The 19,199-nt window shown below is 34.7% G+C and overlaps 2 protein-coding genes across 2 annotated transcripts; one reads left to right on the top strand and one right to left on the bottom strand.

Annotated features, from left to right (window-relative positions):
• Nucleotides 1-5: 5 nt before the first annotated feature.
• Nucleotides 6-2,244, top strand: LOC132751193 (uncharacterized). The gene is made up of 3 exons (XM_060741331.1): nucleotides 6-104; nucleotides 154-571; nucleotides 1,599-2,244. The coding sequence occupies exons 1-3, from the start codon at nucleotides 6-8 to the stop codon at nucleotides 1,826-1,828; spliced, it is 747 nt and encodes a 248-aa protein (XP_060597314.1). The 3' UTR covers nucleotides 1,829-2,244.
• Nucleotides 2,245-3,532: 1,288 nt separating this feature from the next.
• LOC132751206 (ficolin-2-like) lies at nucleotides 3,533-19,199 on the bottom strand. The gene is made up of 5 exons (XM_060741348.1): nucleotides 18,865-19,199; nucleotides 16,088-16,221; nucleotides 14,829-14,925; nucleotides 14,077-14,238; nucleotides 3,533-3,972 (listed from the first exon to the last, which is right to left on the bottom strand). Exons 1-5 carry the CDS (start codon nucleotides 19,172-19,174, stop codon nucleotides 3,731-3,733), a joined length of 945 nt encoding a protein of 314 aa, XP_060597331.1. The 5' UTR covers nucleotides 19,175-19,199; the 3' UTR covers nucleotides 3,533-3,730.

Genomic DNA, 19,199 nt, shown 5'->3' on the forward strand with positions numbered 1-19,199 from the left:
GCGGAATGATAGCGCGTCCATCTAGTCTAGAGAAATTCACTCACGCCACGTGCGCAAAAGCAGAAACAAATAAACGGGGTTTGAAAGAGGCGGATTCTATCTATGTATTTAAAAATCTTAATAACGAAAAGTTGTTCTGTGTTATACGCTTAGTATGTTTGCATATGGTTTCGGGATGTACCATCATTTTGTATATTTACCTGTTTTGCATACGACAAGGATCGAGCGAAATGCAAGGCGTCGTATATTTTATCCATTTGTGGGTTATCGTCAATATTTGGCCGTATTGTGACAGGTTTCATAGCAAATTTTAGACAAGTCAACGAAATATCTCTATATGTAGGAAGTTTGACAATTATTGCAATAATTTCTGCGATGATTCCGTTATATACTGCAAGTTTAACTGGGCAAATAGCATTCGCAATTGTGTTCGGACTATTTTTCGGATGTCCATATATTACAATCACTCCGATTAATTTCACATTTGTCGGCGTTGGGCACATCTCGTCTGCACTAGGTATCGAGCTTTGTGGCTGTGGGGCAGGTGGCATAGTTGGACCAATCTTAGCAGGTGAAGTCTTTTATGGTTTTAAGTTTAAAAAAATTTTTATTCTGAAATGTATTAAACTTTATTTATCTGTTATCATTTTATGAGCCTTTTTTGGAGGTTTTATTTTTTTTATTATACATAGGGGTTTATTTTAATCAGTGGGAATGGAATATTTAGGGTTCTACCCCCCAGGAAATATTTATAATTTGTATTTCCCACTTGAAAAATAAATTTTTTAATTGAAAAAAAGTTGAATTTTGTTCTTTTATAATTTTGTTTTTTTTTTTACCTTATGAAAACTAAAACACTTCCCCTTTAATTTTGTCTATCGGCTCAATTTAGAAGAAAGTTATTCGGCAAGACATCATTGAAAATATGGAGTAAATATGTTTCACTGCATTTGGAAATAATTTTTTATACTGAAAATATGGAAATGATATTCACGGGCGGTAATATTTGTTTTTATTTGTTCAGTGAAAAAATATTTTTTAATTTATGAGTTTTCAGTTTAAAAAGCTGTTAGGAAGTCCCTTTTTCATATGTTTTTATCCTCGCGGTAGACTTTTATTTAATTAATAAAATTTCCCTCTTTTTTAAAAAAAAAAAAGGGGGCGACACAACATAAAAAAAAATTTTTATCGCGTTTGCCATCGTGTTTGTTATTTTGACTTTTCACAAACGTACTTTAAAAAAGTATCTCGTTTTTTCGACTTTTCACCATCGGGTTTTATATTTATTTTTAACGCGTTTTTCGTTTTTCGATTTTGTTGGGGTCCGAGGCCCCAACAGGAAAAAGGGATTTACCTTTAAAAAAAAAACCCATTCTTTTTAAATCAAATTTAATCTTTTTTAATAGTTAGTTTTCCATAAAAGGGAAAGAGTTTTTTAATTCATTTTTAACTCAAATTAAAGAAATTTTACAAAATACTCGCCCAGTTTTAATTCAAATGGTTTTAAAAATAGTCTCTGAAGAGAATCAACTTTTGAATTTGATATGCACCAAGTTTTTCTTACGAACAAGTAGGTTAAATGTCTCTAACTATTTCAGGTATTTCGATTGCAGTTTCCGCATTTTTTGGTTTCATTCCGTATCTCTTACACAGAAACGACAAAAAGAACGATGACATAACAATTTCTGTTGACTTGAAAGAAGGGGGGAAACCAGACAAAGTAACGGATGAAATCCTTAAAGATGAAAATAAAGATGAATACAACCAAAGATATGAGTTAGAAGTTTTAAAAGAAAATTTGCTCGCATCGACACATGAAATAACATGACTTTATATAATACACTTCTAGATGAAATACTGCTTGCTTAAATTGGGTAACGTCTTTCAATCAAAACATTAGAATTAAAGGAAACAAGAAGACAAAATAACACGATGCTTCAAAAGGGGTGACGGAAGGGAAAATGATAATATAAAACAATGCTTCATAAAAAATAGGGGTGACGGAAGGGAAAAAAGCACAATATATAACACGATGCTTCAATAGGGATGACGGAGGGAAAAAAGCAAATATAACACAATGTTTCAATACGGGGTGATGGAGGGAAAAAGACAATATAATACGATGCTTCAATAGGGGTAACGGAGAAAAAAAACAAAAACAATATATAACATGATGCTTCAATAGGGGTGACGGAGGGAAAAAAGACAATATAACACGATGCTTTAATAGGGGTGACGGAGGGACGATTTAAAATGAGAAGGGAAAAAAGGACAAGATATAAAAAAGAATGCTTTCAATGCATTGCTTTTCTTTTTCAACTCCCTCAATCAGAAATACACCATTTCAGACATTTTATCTTATTTTTAAGTGCTTCAACATAGTCCGCCATATGTTTACCTTTCAATAACCAAAAAATGGTCGACCCATGTCCCTTTCTACTCTGGAAGCGATGGCCTGCCAGTCTAGGAACGAGAAAAAAAAACACAGGGTGACGAGTCTGGAGAATGCGGTGGATGTTTAAGTACATTCACTCGTTTTTCTACATAAACAACAAACATGCAGAAAATACAAGCCTTTTATACCAATTAAACATTATTTTCGTGTTGTTTTTGTTTTTTCTTTCTTTAATTTTGAACACGGCATCTCTTTATTACTTAAAATAGGACTTCGGGCATCAGTTCCATGGGTGTAGAGAAAATTACGAAAACAACCTGTTTTGACACTTGTCACGAACATTTTTGGTGGCCCAAACCCTACTGTTACACTTGCGAACTGTCGTATGATAGTGAAACCAGCTTTCATCACAAGTCCACCATATCGGTAGATGCATTTTCAGTAATTTTCGAGCGCATTTAACTCGCTTGCTACAACATTTTAGCAATCCTCACGCAGTGATCTCCCCTTAATTCTTCGGCGAAGATCTCTGCCACCATTTATAAGGTCCGATATATCAGAATTTCTGATATACTATATTTTTTTCAAAAATTGTTTTATCTACTGCTTTTATCTATCAGATAAGTTTTTTCTCATTTATTTAACAATGTTTATGAATAAATAAATAAATAATATGAATATTTAGAAATAATTTTAAAAATTATGAGAATATTTTCTACCGAGACAATATTTTGATATTTTATATTTTTTAGCTTTTGAATTTATTTTTCGTTATTTTGTATACTTTTGATAATTTTTTGATAAACTATATCGAACGTAGGCACTAAAAGTTAAAAATAAAACAGAAAGAGAAAAATGACGTTAGATTTTCTATGTAACGGTCGATATTTACATTTGAATTTCGACGTTACGTCATGTGACTTTCATCATCATGTGACGTCTTTGAAGTTCTGCCAAGGGAGGTCATCACTGTGAGGAGTTTGACATTTTAGGTGTTAGCAAACTGAGTATCCAGTCTATCTAAGTGATTCCTCAGAACCCGTTTGATATACGGACTGTCTAGGAAAGTAAAGTCTGTCATTTTGTCAATGAAAAGCTTCAAATAAAGTTGTTTCTTCGCAAATGAGCATTTTTATATATTGTGTCTGCGTAAATTTGATTCTAGTCAAATGCTATCAATTTAAGTTTAGAAAAAAAATGAATCTCAAAGAATGTTCAAAATGACAAAATTAAAAATATTGCAGGCTCGGTTTGGTTGAAAATCATTTAACCTGATCCAGACATCCTTTTGTGAATATGGAGCCAGTATGTTTATTTTCCTGTTCGGAATAATTTTCATATTCTTCTGATCATCATTGTTGAAGCCTTTAGAATTCTATAGCTGTCTGATTCAGGCGCCCACCTTATTTTTGTCTTCGTCCCGTACACAATGTTGAGGTTAAGGACGTAGTTACACGTTTGAGCGGTAAACGACCACCACATATGGTCGCCACTAAGACAAGACGTTGAAGAATCCTCAGCAAGTGCAACAAATGGAGATTCATTAAAGGTCGCGAACGTTTCCCCATAATTGTTACCTGAAAAAAGCAAATTATTTTACAGATTAAAAGGCTGATTTGACATCATTGTCATATATTCAGTACATACTAAACTGTCCAGATAATGAAGTATGTACGAAATATATACCACAGGTAAGAGATGATTTGGCTTTAGGCACGTCGAAACACGAGGATATCTGATTTGTACGAAGGGGCATAGCCACACGAGAATAAATGAGCCGCGTCACGACAAAACCAACATAATTGGTTTGCGACCAGCATGTATCCAGATCAGCCTGCGCATCTGCGCAGTCTGGACATGATCCATGCTGATCGCAGTTTCTCTACATGTAATAGGGTTGGTAAGCGAACAGCATGGATCCTGTTCAGACTGCGCGGATGCGCAGGCTGGTCTGGATCCATGCTGGTCGCAAACCAATTATGTTGGTTTTGTCATGGCAAGGCTCAAATCCGATTGCTGAGTGTTTTGATGTTCTTTTCTTTTATATCACAGGCAAAAATAAAAACACGTTCCTTGTTGTCACAATATGAAACCCTAGAAAAAAACCTAAGCAATGAATTTCTATCGGTACCAATCGGATCGTCCTCGGCTATTATTCCTTCTAACCCCGGAGTTAATACGGTTTGAAAGTAGTTCTACCACGTGCTTTCAAATGTAATGAGAAAAAGAGAGTGTAATCTTTGACAATGTAAATCGAATGTATATATTTGACATCCAACTGAAAATAAAGTCTTTTCAGTACAATTCTAGATCTGATTGAAAACATGTCTGGCAATAATTTTTGAAGGCCCGGTCACACCGCAAGAACATTGCTTGAGCGTTCCTTGAACGGTAGGGAGAGGGGAACAGAATTTAGCTATAATTACGGGGAGAAATGGACCAAGAGTCCATTTGGAGTCGAGCTGTCGTTGAGTGCAGCTCATTTACATCGAATTTGCTCAAAGTTACAATAAAATTATACTGTAATGTATGCTGAGAGACTTGTTATGATTGGTGCACGAGTTGTGTGGTTCAGACAGTGGGTACTGAGAAGGCCTGAACATGGCGTAGATATGCCCACTGATTTACAATTATAAACAAATCCGACTAAATGTTAACAGGCTGGCATTTTTTACTGTCGTTTTCTAAAGCCATATAATAATAATAAGTACATAAATAGTTAACTCTTAACTTTTATATCTATCAATTTATTTACTTAATTTAGGTGGACTTTTACTTTATTTATTGGGAAAAAAACTTGCCAACAACTCCCAGCGTAATATTACTCTTTGTTTACATGTTTCTTAGTGTAGGTGAAATACCGTATTCTTACTACTGTGTTCGAGAAGTTGCGATTGTCTGTCGTCACAATAAGTAGTATAGGCGTCGGTTTAGGGCCACGACTGCGCATGCGCGGCGCCATATTGGATTCTATTTTTAGAATGACATCATCGTTCTATTTTGAGAATGTGATCATCCGTCTATTTTTAGAATGACATTATCGTTCTATTTTTAATCTCCCGGAAGTATACGGAGCTGACTCGTATACACGATCTTAGGGCTTGAATCGCGGACATTGAGGGTCAGGTCCTCGGCCCTAGACGGAGAGATAATTACCATTTATGACAGATAAAAGAAATGTTTGTAAATAGATACGTACTTAACATTTTAATTTATAAAAAATAGTTTAGGTTCAAAATAATATTGATACAAATATAACTCGTTTACTTACCTACATTTAGTAAGGAAATGACTGTCATAGCGTAACGTTCTTGTAGACTGCGCATGATTTATTTTTAGTCCGGTATTTCACAACCACCAGGAGCTATTTCATCAGCCCACGCGGGTGTCAATGAAAGAAAAAGGCATTAAGTACAGTCGCCGCTCAGTCTAGATTCACAATACCTAGCGGAACTATTTTTGAACAAAAAACCCTTTATCCTTCGTTACTAAATATAACTTTTTCATTAATCACAAAAGAATCTATTATCCTTTCAAACGCAGCGGACCGTCAAGTACAGTCGCCACTTAGTCTAGATTTACAATACCTAGCGGAACTATGTTGAACAAAAACCCTTTATCCTTCGTTACTAAATATAGCTTTTCATTAATCTTATCCTTTTAAATTGCAGCGACCATTAAGTAAAAACTCATTAACGAGAAATTGCTACGCATGCATTTAACATATTTTAACACTTCATATATTGTACCGTTCCTTTTTAAGTGCATGCTACGGTAAACTGATTGCATATTTTAACACGGTTGCCCTTAGCAACTGGTCAAATTTTGTGATTTTTATGAACACTTCAGATTCTTATTTTTTATACAAAAATAAATTTTAAATGAATAACTTATGTATAAGAAAGTTGTAAAACTGATTTTAAATGAAATTTATAATACATTTAAGCTATAAAACCGGTTTTTATCGTCTTTGGGCAAACCGTTTACGCTCAAATTTTGAGATAAAGTCGTTATAAGATAGAATAAACCGAAAGCTTTTCGTTTTGACCCGGGGTTTCTCGATTCCCCGATTTTCAGCCGTTTTTGAGTTATGGACGCAAGAGCCGATTTTAAACCCTAAATTCGAAAGTCAATAAAAACGTTTACAACTGTTTTCCAATCGATTCGTCTCGTCGCGCGATTAAAGAATATATACTTTTATGGGTTTATCTTTTACCGTTTTCGAGTTTAATTCGAGTTTTTAAAGTCACCGGAAAGTGACGTCACAGAAATTTCAAAATCGATTTTTTTCCGTTATTACTTGACCGAATATACTCGTGTTTGGTATCGTTGGAAAGCATTTTACCACACCTGTTACCTGACGCTCTTCAAAAGCCATTGGACCGGAACTGAAATCACTGAAGCGTAAAAACGTGTTTTCTGTACCACGTCCGGACCGAACTAAGGCGTGTTTGGTATCAAACGAAATGTCTTAAGCCGCTCTTTATGAATACGGACTAAAATCGAAATTAAAATCACTCATGCGTAAAAAATCATTTAAAATAACTAAAATAAGCTTACCCCCAGTCTTTACTCCTTGCCTATCAAACTATTTATGACAAGTTACTATAGCCTATCGTTAAACGGTCCAGTTACGACAGGTTTAAACCGGTATTGCTATTTTTGATTAGCCAATGAAATTGATAAGAAACGAGGTTTTTAAAACCATTTTTTAAAAAATCATAAAAACCCTTAGATTTATATGCCGTTTGAAAGATCTCTGCGAGTAGATACAGAAAATGTATTATTATATGGAATCTATCTTTTACTGTTTCTGAGATAGGAGAGTTTCAATATGGCAGACAAAATCACTCATGCGGAAACACGCGCATAACTTTTTCGTTTATGAACGAAACATAGTTATGTTTGGTATCAAATTGAAGGTCTTGACGAGTACATTTTTAGTCACGCGATCAAACCGGATGTGAAATCACTCATGCGTGAAAAATATATATTTTGGTTACTAGTGCAACCAAATACGATATGATTTTTAATTGTTGACTACCAATTGAAAGAACAGTTCAATACCTTTAATTTACACCCCACATTATCGATTCGATTTTCAACTGTTACAGAGTTATTACGTAACAGCGATTTTTTAAACCCAAATTTTTTAAAGTTTACAAAGCCCTTCAATTTAGTATACCGTTAAAAAGATCTCGACGAGTAGATTCAGAAAATGTATAGGTTTATGGGTCTATCATTATGAAGTTACTGAGATATTACAGATATAGACTTAGTGTATTTTAACCACCGATTGTTAGATTAAAGCGTTATTGCACTACATTGTTCAAAAATAATTCAAACGAGTGTGGCGTCCTTATTTATGGGTCGATTTTATCCATCTTTGTTATCAAATTAAAAAGGTATTTAAGAGTACTTTTCAGACGCTGTTATAGTAAAGTTCATACTGGAAGTCAAAATAATTACTTATGCGTTAAATTGACAATTCTCCGCTTATTTTCTGGACCATAACATGGGTATGTTGCATTATCAAACGAAAGGTTTCTTGGGACAAATGCGACAAGCTGAAACTAACAAACCGCAAGTGAAACCAATCACGCGTAAAAATTATTTAAAATAACTAAAATAAGCTTACCCCCAACCTTTACTCCTCGCTATCTAAATCGGCAATGAATGAATCGCTACGGTTAATCGTAATAAATGGAGTAAAAGAAGCGTTCGGATTGGTCACTGATAAGACAGTATTCTGATTGACTCGAAAAGCAGTTGGACAACCGTTTCCTTGCAATGTGTAAAAATACATAAAACAAGTGAGGAGGAGGAGGAGGTGGAGGAGGAGGAGGTGAAGGAGGAGGAGGAGGAGGAGGTGGAGGAGGGGAGGAGGAGGAGGAGGAGAAGGTGAGGAAGGTGGAGGAGGAAAAGAAGAAGCAGGAGGTGTAGGAAAGTAGGAGAAAGAGGAGGAGGAGGAGGTGGAGGGGAGGAGGAGAGAAGGAGGGGAGGAGGAGGAGGGAGGTGGTGGCGGAGGAGAAGGAAAGGAATTTTTTCCTGTATCTGCAAACGTAAGAATCGTTAAATAAACTTGTAAGAAGGCAGATTTCTTCAAGCTTTTATAAATCTTGCTACTAAAATGAATAAGTGTTCTGTATGTAATCAGGTGTTTCTCTAGGTTGACAACATGCGAAGACATGAACGTTATATGCATAGCAGTAACGACACAGTTAAAAGTAATTCTCTATTACAAGAAGTAACTCAAGGGAAAACTTCAGAAAAGATGACATTTCACCACCCTTTTTCCATGGTTGTTTCCGGACCCAGTGGTAGTGGAAAAACAGAATGGACCAGAACACTGCTGTTATCTAACCTAGTACGTCAGCCGCCTGAACGCATCATATGGTGTTTCGGACAATGGCAACCTCTGTACGACGAACTTCAGCGTAGAATACCTTGGATAGAATTTGTACACGGTATCCCCGACTACTTGAATAATCCCGAGTACATCAACGCCAGCAAAAGGAACCTGATCGTTTTTGACGATTTGATGACAGAGGCCAAATGTGACCAGAGAATCGCCGATCTTTTTACCAAAGGCAGTCACCACAGGAAACATATCTATCGTGTATCTGACTCAAAATTTATTTCCTCAAGGAAAAGCCTGCAGAGATATCGCGTGAATACGCAGTACCAGTATTATTCAATAACCCTATTGACGGGACAGCAGGTGGCTACGTTAGCGAGGAGAATATATCCTTTCCTCCTATAACATCTTTATGTCTGACTCATCCACCTCCTCCTCCTCATAATTAATCATCAAATCATCATTTTAAAGTATTGTCAGACAAGGTTTCTTCTTCACTAATCTCATTTTCGGAATCATCCGCAGGCTGTCTTTTCCTACCTTGACTTTCAAAAATGTTTTTCGCGCAAACGGTCATTGTTCTGGAGTAGAGGATTTCAAGTCTACCACTAAATAACCGTGAGGTCTCGATGTCGCTCGTTCGAAGCGTTTTCATAAAGATGTTATAGGAGGAAGGATATATTCTCCTCGCTAACGTAGCCACCTGCTGTCTGTCAATAGGGTTATTGAATAATACTAGGTACTGCGTATTCAACGCGATATCTCTGCAGGCTTTTTTCCTTGAGGAAATAAATTTTGAGTCAAGATACACGATAGATATGTTCCTGTGGTGACTGCCCTTTGGTAAAAGATCGGCGATTCTCTGGTCACATTTGGCCTCTTGTATTTCAAATCGTCAAAAACGAATCAGGTTCCTTTTGCTGGCGTTGATGTACTCGGGATTATTCAAGTAGTCGGGGATACCGTGTACAAATTCTATCCAAGGTATTCTACGCTGAAAGTTCGTCGTACAGAGGTTGCCATTGTCCGAAACACCATATGATGCGTTCAGGCGGCTGACGTACTAGGTTAGATAACAGCAGTGTTCTGGTCCATTCTGTTGTTTCCACTACCACTGGGTCCGGAAACAACCATGGAAAAAGGGTGGTGAAATGTCATCTTTTTCTGAAGTTTTTTCCCTTGAGTTACTTCTTGTAATAGAGAATTACTTTTAACTGTGTCGTTACTGCTATGCATATAACGTTCATGTCTTCGCATGTTGTCAACCTAGAGAACACCTGATTACATACAGAACACTTATTCATTTTAGTAGCAAGATTTATAAAAGCTGAAGAAATCTGTCTTCTTACAAGTTTATTTAACGATTCTTACGTTTGCAGATACAGGAAAAAAAATTCCTTTCCTTCTCCTCCGCCACCACCTCCTCCTCCTCCTCCTCCCCTCCTTCTCTCCTCCTCCCCTCCACCTCCTCCTCCTCCTCTTTCTCCTACTCCTACACCTCCTACACCTCCTGCTTCTTCTTTTCCTCCTCCACCTTCTTCACCTTCTCCCTCCTCCTCCCTCCTCCTCCACCTCCTCCTCCTTCCTCCTCCTTCACCTCCTCCTCCTCCACCCTCCTCCTCCTCCTCACTTGTTTTATGTATTTTTACACATTGCAAGGAACGGTTGTCCAACCTGCTTTCGAGTCAATCAGAATACTGTCTTATCAGTGACCAATCCGAACGCTTCTTTTACTCCATTTATTACGATTAACCGTAGCGATTCATTCATTGCCGGTTTTTAGGATAGCGAGGAGTAAAGGTTGGGGGTAAGCTTATTTTAGTTATTTTAATATTTTTTACGCGTGATTGGTTTCACTTGCGGCTTTGTTAGTTTCAGCTTGTCGCATTTGTCAAGACCTTTCGTTTTGATATGCCAACATACCCAATGTTATGTCCAGAAAAAGCGGAGAATTGTCATTTAACGCATAAAGTAATTTTGACTTCCCAGTATTATGAACTTTACTATCAACAGCGTCTGAAAGTACTCTTAAATACCTTTAAAATTTGGATACCAAGATGGAATAAAATCGACCCATAAATAAGGACGCCACACTCGTTTGAATAATTTTTTTGAAACCCAATTGTAGTGCCCAATTTAACGCTTTTATCTAAATCGGTGGTTAAAATACACTAAGTCTATAATCTGTAATATCTCAGTAAACTCATAATGATAGACCCATTAAACCTATTACATTTTCTGAATCTACTCGTCCGAGATCTTTTTAACGGTATATAAATTGAAGCGGCTCTTTGTAAACTTTTAAAAAATTTTGGGTTTAAAAATCGCTGTTACGTAATAACTCTGTAACAGTTTGAAAATCGAATCGATAATGTGGGGTGTAAATTAAAGGTATTGAACTGTTCTTTCAATTGGTAGTCAACAATTAAAAATCATATCGTATTTGGTTGCACTAGTAACCAAAATATATATTTTTCACGCATGAGTGATTTCACATCCGGTTTGATCGCGTGACTAAAATGTACTCGTCAAGACCTTCAATTTGATACCAAACATAACTATGTTTCGTTCATAACGAAAAAGTTTATGGCGCGTGTTTCCGCATGAGTGCTTTTGTCTGCCATATTGAAACTCTCCTTATCTCAGAAACAGTAAAAGATAGATCCATATAATAATACATTTTCTGTATCTACTCGCAGAGATCTTTTCAAACGGCATATAAATCTAAGGGTTTTATGATTTTTAAAAAAAAATCGGGTTTTAAAAACCTCGTTCTTCAATTTCATTGGCTAATCAAAAATAGCAATACCGGTTTAAACCTGTCGTAACTGGACCGTTTTAACGATAGGCTATAGTAACTTGTCATAAATAGTTTGATAGGCAAGGAGTAAAGACTGGGGGGTAAGCTTATTTTAGTTATTTTAATGATTTTTACGCATGAGTTGATTTTAATTTCGATTTTAGTCCGTATTCATAAAGAGCGGCTTAAGACATTTCGTTTGATACCAAACACGCCTTTAGTTCGGTCCGGACGTGGTACAGAAAACACGTTTTTTACGCTTCAGTGATTTCAGTTCCCCGGTCCAATGGCTTTTTGAAGAGCGTCAGGTAACAGGTTGTGTAAAATGCTTTCCAACAGATACCAAACACGAGTATATTCGGTCAAGTAATACCGGAAAAAAAATCGATTTTGAAATTTCTGTGACGTCACTTCCGGTGACTTTAAAACTCGAATTACTCGAAAACGGTAAAAGATAAACCCATAAAACTATATATTTTCTTAATCAGCGCGACGAGACGAATCGATTGGAAAACAGTTGTAACGTTTTTATTGACTTTCGCAATTTAGGGTTTAAAATCGCTCTTGCGTCATAACTCAAAAACGGCTGAAAATCGATCGAGAACCCCGGGTCAAAACGAAAGCTTTCGGTTTTATTCTATCTTATAACGACTTTATCTCAAAAAAATTTTGAGCGTAAACGGTTGCCCAAACGATAAAAAACCGGTTTATAGCTTAAATGTATTATAAATTTTCATTTAAAATCAGTTTACAAACTTTCTTATACATAAGTTATTCATTTAAAATTTTATTTTTGTATAAAAAAATAAGAATCTGAAGTGTTCATAAAAATCACAAAATTTGACCAGTTGCTAAGGGCAACCGTGTTTAAAATATTGCAATCAGTTTACCGTAGCATGGCACTTTAAAAGAACGGATAATACAATATATTGAAGTGTTAAAATATGTTAATGCATGCGTAGCAAATTTCTCGTTAATGAGTTTTTACTTAATGGTCGCTGCATTTAAAAGGATAAGATTAATGAAAAGCTATATTTAGTAACGAAGGATAAAGGGTTTTTGATTTCAACATAGTTCCGCTTAGGTATTGTAAATCTAGACTAAGTGGCGACTGTACTTGACTTTCGGCTTCGCTGCGTTTGAAAGGATTTAATAGATTCTTTTGTGATTAATGAAAAGTTATATTTAGTAACGAAGGAATAAAGGGTTTTTGTTCAAAATAGTTCCGCTAGGTATTGTGAATCTAGACTGAGCGGCGACTGTACTTAATGCCTTTTTCTTTCATTGACACCCGCGTGGGGCTGATGAAATAGCTCCTGGTGGTTGTGAAATACCGCGACTAAAAATAAATCATGCGCAGTCTACAAGAAACGTTACGCTATGACAGTCATTTCCTTACTAAATGTAGGTAAGTAAACGAGTTATATTTGTATCAATATTATTTTGAACCTAAACTATTTTTTATAAATTAAAATGTTAAGTACGTATCTATTTACAAACATTTATTTTATCTGTCATAATGGTAATTATCTCTCCGTCTAGGGCCGAGGACCTGACCCTCAATGTCCGCGATTCAAGCCCTAAGATCGTGTATACGAGTCAGCTCCGTATACTTCCGGGAGATTAAAAAATAGAACGATAATGTCATTCTAAAAATAGACGGATGATCACATTCTCAAAATAGAACGATGATGTCATTCTAAAAATAGAATCCAATATGGCGCCGCGCATGCGCAGTCTTGGGGCTAAACCGACGCCTATACTACTACAATAAGTGAACCTCGGAAAAATTAGCCAATCAATGGGCATGCTCTGGAGTGCTGGTATGTTAAACTGCGCTTCAGCTAACGCACTGTGCATGTATATATGTGTATACGATTTAACCCTAGTATGATACAATTGTTAATTCACCAAATACAAACACTCGTTGATTTTAGGTTTGAGCGTGACCATATACGAAATTATTTCTGGTAACTAGTCACACAGCCAATCATCGGCGAGCTTTCATAATTTTGAAAGCGATGTGGTTTCTAATTCTAAACCTGTAGAAGGTAATTTTTAAGATTTCGAGACCAAACATATAGCCGACAGATAAACTGGCAAAACAATCTTGCCCATTAAAAATTGGCTCTATTTTTTTCAAGTAATTTGTTAAAAAATACATCAAACTTTTTTTTCTAACAAAAATCAACAATTTGTTTAATTCCACGTCCAACGGTTTTTTGATATTTCTAATGCCTATGTAAAAACCGGTTTGATTGCATGGCTAAAAATAGCTCTTTTGGGAAATCCGAATGACAATGTATAAAGAAGGCGAAACATCTTCAGTCGTCATCAGATCTACAAAAAAAAAAAAGAAATAAGAAGATCTGAACTTTAGTCAGATTGTTAAAAAATATTAATATCTATTATTAAATCTGCTGATTTGAACTTTGTCTGGAAACTGTCTTCTTCCGTAGTGGCAAAGACTACACAATTTCGTTGCCAGCATGGTAAGGTTTAATGTTACAGTTACTCTCTCACCTGAACTGTAGAGGCGATCGTCTATGGAGAGCACGTACCGAGGGCCAACGAGTTGAAACCGACTGAATCGTTCGTTCCATGGCTGTTCACCATCATTTGAAAACGTAATTTCATATTTAAATTCACTCGGCATTTCTGTCAGTTTTTGAACGTATTTAAGTCCTGCAACAATATTTAGATATTTAGAATTGCATGCATCATTTATATTAAGACAACATTCTGTAAGATCTCAGGAAGAGAAATTCTACTACATGTTTATTTTACATTGGTATTTGTCATCTATATTGTACCAAAACAGTTCCAATTTATTGATATCATAAATTAATGAATAAAGGAATGAATGAATGAATGAATTAATCAACTAATCAAGCAATCAAGCAAACAGCAATTCAACAAATGCTAGATAACATAGAATGTACAGTACCGAGTCATTGAATGAATGAATGAATGAATGAATGAATGAATGAATGGATGAATCAATTAACCAATCAATCAATCAAATCATCAATCAATCAGTCAATCGATTAATCAAGCAAGCAAACAAACAATCAATTAATCAAGCAAGCAAACAATCAAGCAAACAATCCATTAACCAATGCCAAATAACATAGAAAGTACAGTACCGATTCACTGAATGAATGAATGAATGAATGAATGAATGAATGAACGAACGAACGAACGAACAAACGCACGAACGAACGAACGAACGAACGAACAAAAACATACAAGTAGATAAATAAAACCAAACATACCGAGCCAGAATTCGCCATTGATGTCCCCAAATCCGTTTTCATACTGTGAAAAGTTTCTTTGGAAATTAACAGAACCATCAAGTCTGTGTTGGAAAACCTTCAATACAATACCAAAAATTAAATCAGAATTCACTGAGCAATTAATTATACGAACGTATAGCGTCTGAAATTCAATAGCGATCCAATACCGGCTTAATTTGTATAATGGATTTCACTTCTTAAAACTGGACACAATCCAATCTTAGTTTTATTGATTTTGATCTAAAAACAAAACAACAAAAATTGAACTATGTGCTCATTGGTGGCAAGGGCTAATCATTTCCGGTTCAAATTATATAGGGGTCAACAAGTGCATCGGTTGTTACCAGAGACAATATAAGGTAAGCCACAGTTACCGTAAAAGCAGGTTAAAATCATCAGAATTAAAACACTGAGGCGATAAAATCATACTATATTTTCTGACTGAAACACGTTTTTTCTTCGTTCATAAGCTTTTCAATAAAATTGCACACAATCATGCAAAATAATTTAGAGTAAACGTATAAGTCTGTATTATCAAGACGTTTATTTGAGGTACATGTAAAATGCTAATCGTTTTTAAGATACGGACAACACGCAATATACAGGATTGGAGCAGTACCTCTAGACGCTTGAAAAAATAATGAGCACAAAATTTACATTTTTCATTCATTCTCGTATATGATGCAAATGCGTGTAAAGGTGCATTAGATGTTTTAAAGTTCATTCCATTTGGTAAAAAATAAAAAGGCAAGATTGAGAATTTAATCATTCAAGCGCCTTGTCCGGTTTAAACCGGAATACGGTATTTAGTGTAGTCCACCAGTCCTCTTTTATTACAAATTTTAATAATTTCAAATATGTAATCAAATCACGATTACGTGATCAGTTTTTACAAGTATGAAATAGTGATGTTTTTAATTCTGTTAAGTGTTTAAATTATAGAATATATAAAACTCAATTCAAATTAGAACATTATTTACTATTAATGTAAGTATTATTCAAGGTAATTTTCAGGCTCTAATGTGAAGCGACAACAGAAATACTTTATTTGATCTAGCCATTTTTTGTTAAAGCAATAATGCTGAAATTTCACTAAGTCATCTTCCTTATTTACTTATTTTACTTCTATGCCAAGTTTGTATTATCATTTTTTGTTTTGTTTGATTGTTCACTCTTATGCCCATAGGGGCCATGAGTCTTTGTTTATAAATATAAAAAAATAAAAAGATAAGACATACCGTCCATCCCCCACCATTGGTTCTCATGTCACAATAAACCTGTAGAGTTTCCGTTCCACCAACTGCTATCGTATAAACACCAGTATCTGCAAACCTGTCCCTTTCTAGAATTTCTTTGCAGTCGAATAGGTGTTCTTAAAACAAAATAAAATAACTCACCTAGCAGACGGAAAGTACCAAACATATATTAAGACGTTAAAACTTAACATAAATCAAGACCAACACACCAGAAAATTTGAAATGATAAACATACACACATACGCAAGCATACAATCAGACACATGCACGCACGCACGCACACACACACACACACACACACAAAAACAACCTTTTCTGGAGTCACGTTTAACGTTTATGATGTCTCATAAGTTCACAAGAAAAACTTCACTTGAAAAATAACTTAAAATTTATTAAAGGGACTCCACTGAGGTTGAAAAACGTAAAAATATAGACTTTGTAATTCTTGCATTTATCAAGTGATACACTTAGAAATGAAAAATTCTGCGACAGGTTATAAAGAAACTATTCAATATACTCAGACCTAAATTAAAAATTGATTTTTTTTTTTGGCGATTTATTCCCGGTTATTAAAGTGACATTATGCTCATATTTTCATGGTCAAGTTGAGCTAAGTTAACTTTATATTTCAAAAGATTCACTGTCAAAATGGTGATTGACCAACAGTTTTTATTGGAAAATGTTTAGGGTAAAATTATAAATCTGTCTTAAATTTAAAAAGACTGCCCCACTCTTTTGATAAACTAAGCATTATAGGTAAATTCTTATGGATATTTACAAAATTTTGTTTGGATCTGTGAGTTATTCATTGTTTATGCGAACTTAATTATAAAATTAAAAGGAATTATGGCAAAATGAAAACATATTTTGACTTTCACCCGTTCACTCACTATACACCCTTGGATGGGCATAATGTCACTTTAATATTTTTGTGGAAAAAACAGTGTGAGGGAATTACCTGAAATTTTGCACACGTCTAGTTTTAAGCTCGGACCTACATCAAATGGTACAAATTAAATTTTCCGAAAAATTATTTTCAGTCTTTACAACCGGCACAGTACTGAATACTACTTACTTTTAACCACTAAGTATATTTGAATATTTTGTTCTCCGGACTTAGTTTAAGGGGATTCACAGACGTTTTGACATGAATGGATGGGATTTCCTTTTCTTTTTTTTATGATTAAAATATGTGCATTCATTTCTTATTGTAAAATTTGACTTAAACTTTATAGAAAATAAATATTTTATTACCTTTATTTACTTGAAATGTTAAATTCGGTAATATCTTTATAAATAATGCTTTTTGGAACATACAAAATTGATAAATCTTAATTTGAGCATCGTATTTATGATTTAAAACCATAAAAAATGTGTTTCAGGATCATTAAAGTTACATGATACATTGTTTTCAACTTTCCAATAAGATATTATCAGTGTTAACAATTTTCATTCAGTATTTTGTTATTCTTATATATCTATTTACATACAATGGGAACCTTCCCATTTCACCATTTACATGTGCATTGCATGTATTCGTTATCACTTTTAATAAATAATCGTTTTCAAAAATTTAAATTTAATTCTTTCAATTTGTTTCCCCAAACTTCACATGAAAAGCCCAAAAAAGAAAGAACAAAGCATTAAATAATTGACGCAATAGTTTTGGACTTAGATCATATTTATTACATTTACATGTCTATAGCCTTAAACGCCTAACCTAAATGTTGCTGATTCAGTTTAAAGCTACCAGTGTAGTTAAAACAGTTAACGGCCAATGTTGATACCAGACCATTAAAAAATAAGCTTGAGCAACCGAAGTGCCTAATCTAAAAGGCCAATTATGCCCCATAAATGCTTTTATATTTGCTTTGCCTGAACGCCTTTGAAGTTTTATTTCTGTCATCACGGAAGGGGAAAGTGTAAAGAAGAGTCTGACAAAAAGTGGATTGAAAATGTCTGGCACAAATGTGCCAGACGACTTTATTTTATAAAAAGGTAAATAAACTAAGTTAATCAAAATGACTAGAAACTATAAGACTAGAAAATTGTGTCATAATATCACAAAGGATGACAGAAAGTTGGACACGAACATGTCCACAACAAAACACATATAGCTAAGATGACTAAATCTGGAGGGAGGCGGGGAGGAAAGCGGTGATAATTAAAAAGCAAAAATAGAAACTTCTCTGTAAACAACAAAGGAAATTTTTTGGATCCAAAACGAGGCTGAGTTAAATACAACAAAGTAAAAATAATAACCACAAAGAAGTAAATAGCAGCAAGTGAGAGAACAACTTAAACCTCCAGAAAAAAGTCTGTAAAAATCTATAACTAAGACAAGATGATTTATTTCGCAAATATAAATAGCTTTATATGTTACACTAAATAAAGCATAGTTTTACTTTAATTTCTCAATAGGTTTTTATTTTCAGTGTATTTTAATAGTTTCAAAAAGATAATCATTGGCCAATTACCTAATCCATCTTTTTTTCAGATTCGCTTTGGCAATCAGTACAATTATAGTGATTTTGTATTTTGTATGGAAGTCAAAAAACTACTTAGTTTACACTTTGTTACTTTTGTGACAAATTATTTAACATTTAGTGCTACTTTTTGTTTAGGAAACAAGCATCAAACATCCTCAAATACCGTTATTTAAATATTATAAAACTAATATTTGCCCTTTCTAAGAAAGTAAAAATTTATCAGTTTTTGAGGCATATAATGTGCCTTTACATAGTTCAAAATTCACGAACCTCTTTTTGCAAATTTTAGCAATCCCGCTGAGTTTACCGTTGGTAACGATTTCAAAAACTCCCGACAGCCAGTGCATTTATGATCATCCATTTGATACGTAACGGCTTTACATTCCTTGTCCTCATTACAGATTTTACCGCATGTTACTGCGGCAGCAACCGATTCTTTCACAAACCGAACATCTTCCGCTGGGCATATGTCTTCAACGAATTGTCCTTCAGCTTGAAGTTTTACCCAATTTATGGCCGTAGATGTTGAGACCATGCCAAGTTCAATCACAAAAATGCAGGTAAATAACAGAAGAACCATTGTATAAAGGTCTGTCGTAGAGCAC

Source organism: Ruditapes philippinarum, unplaced genomic scaffold, assembly GCF_026571515.1.
Source record: "Ruditapes philippinarum isolate M1 unplaced genomic scaffold, ASM2657151v2 ctg5376_1_1_1_1, whole genome shotgun sequence".
NCBI lineage: Eukaryota > Metazoa > Mollusca > Bivalvia > Venerida > Veneridae > Ruditapes > Ruditapes philippinarum.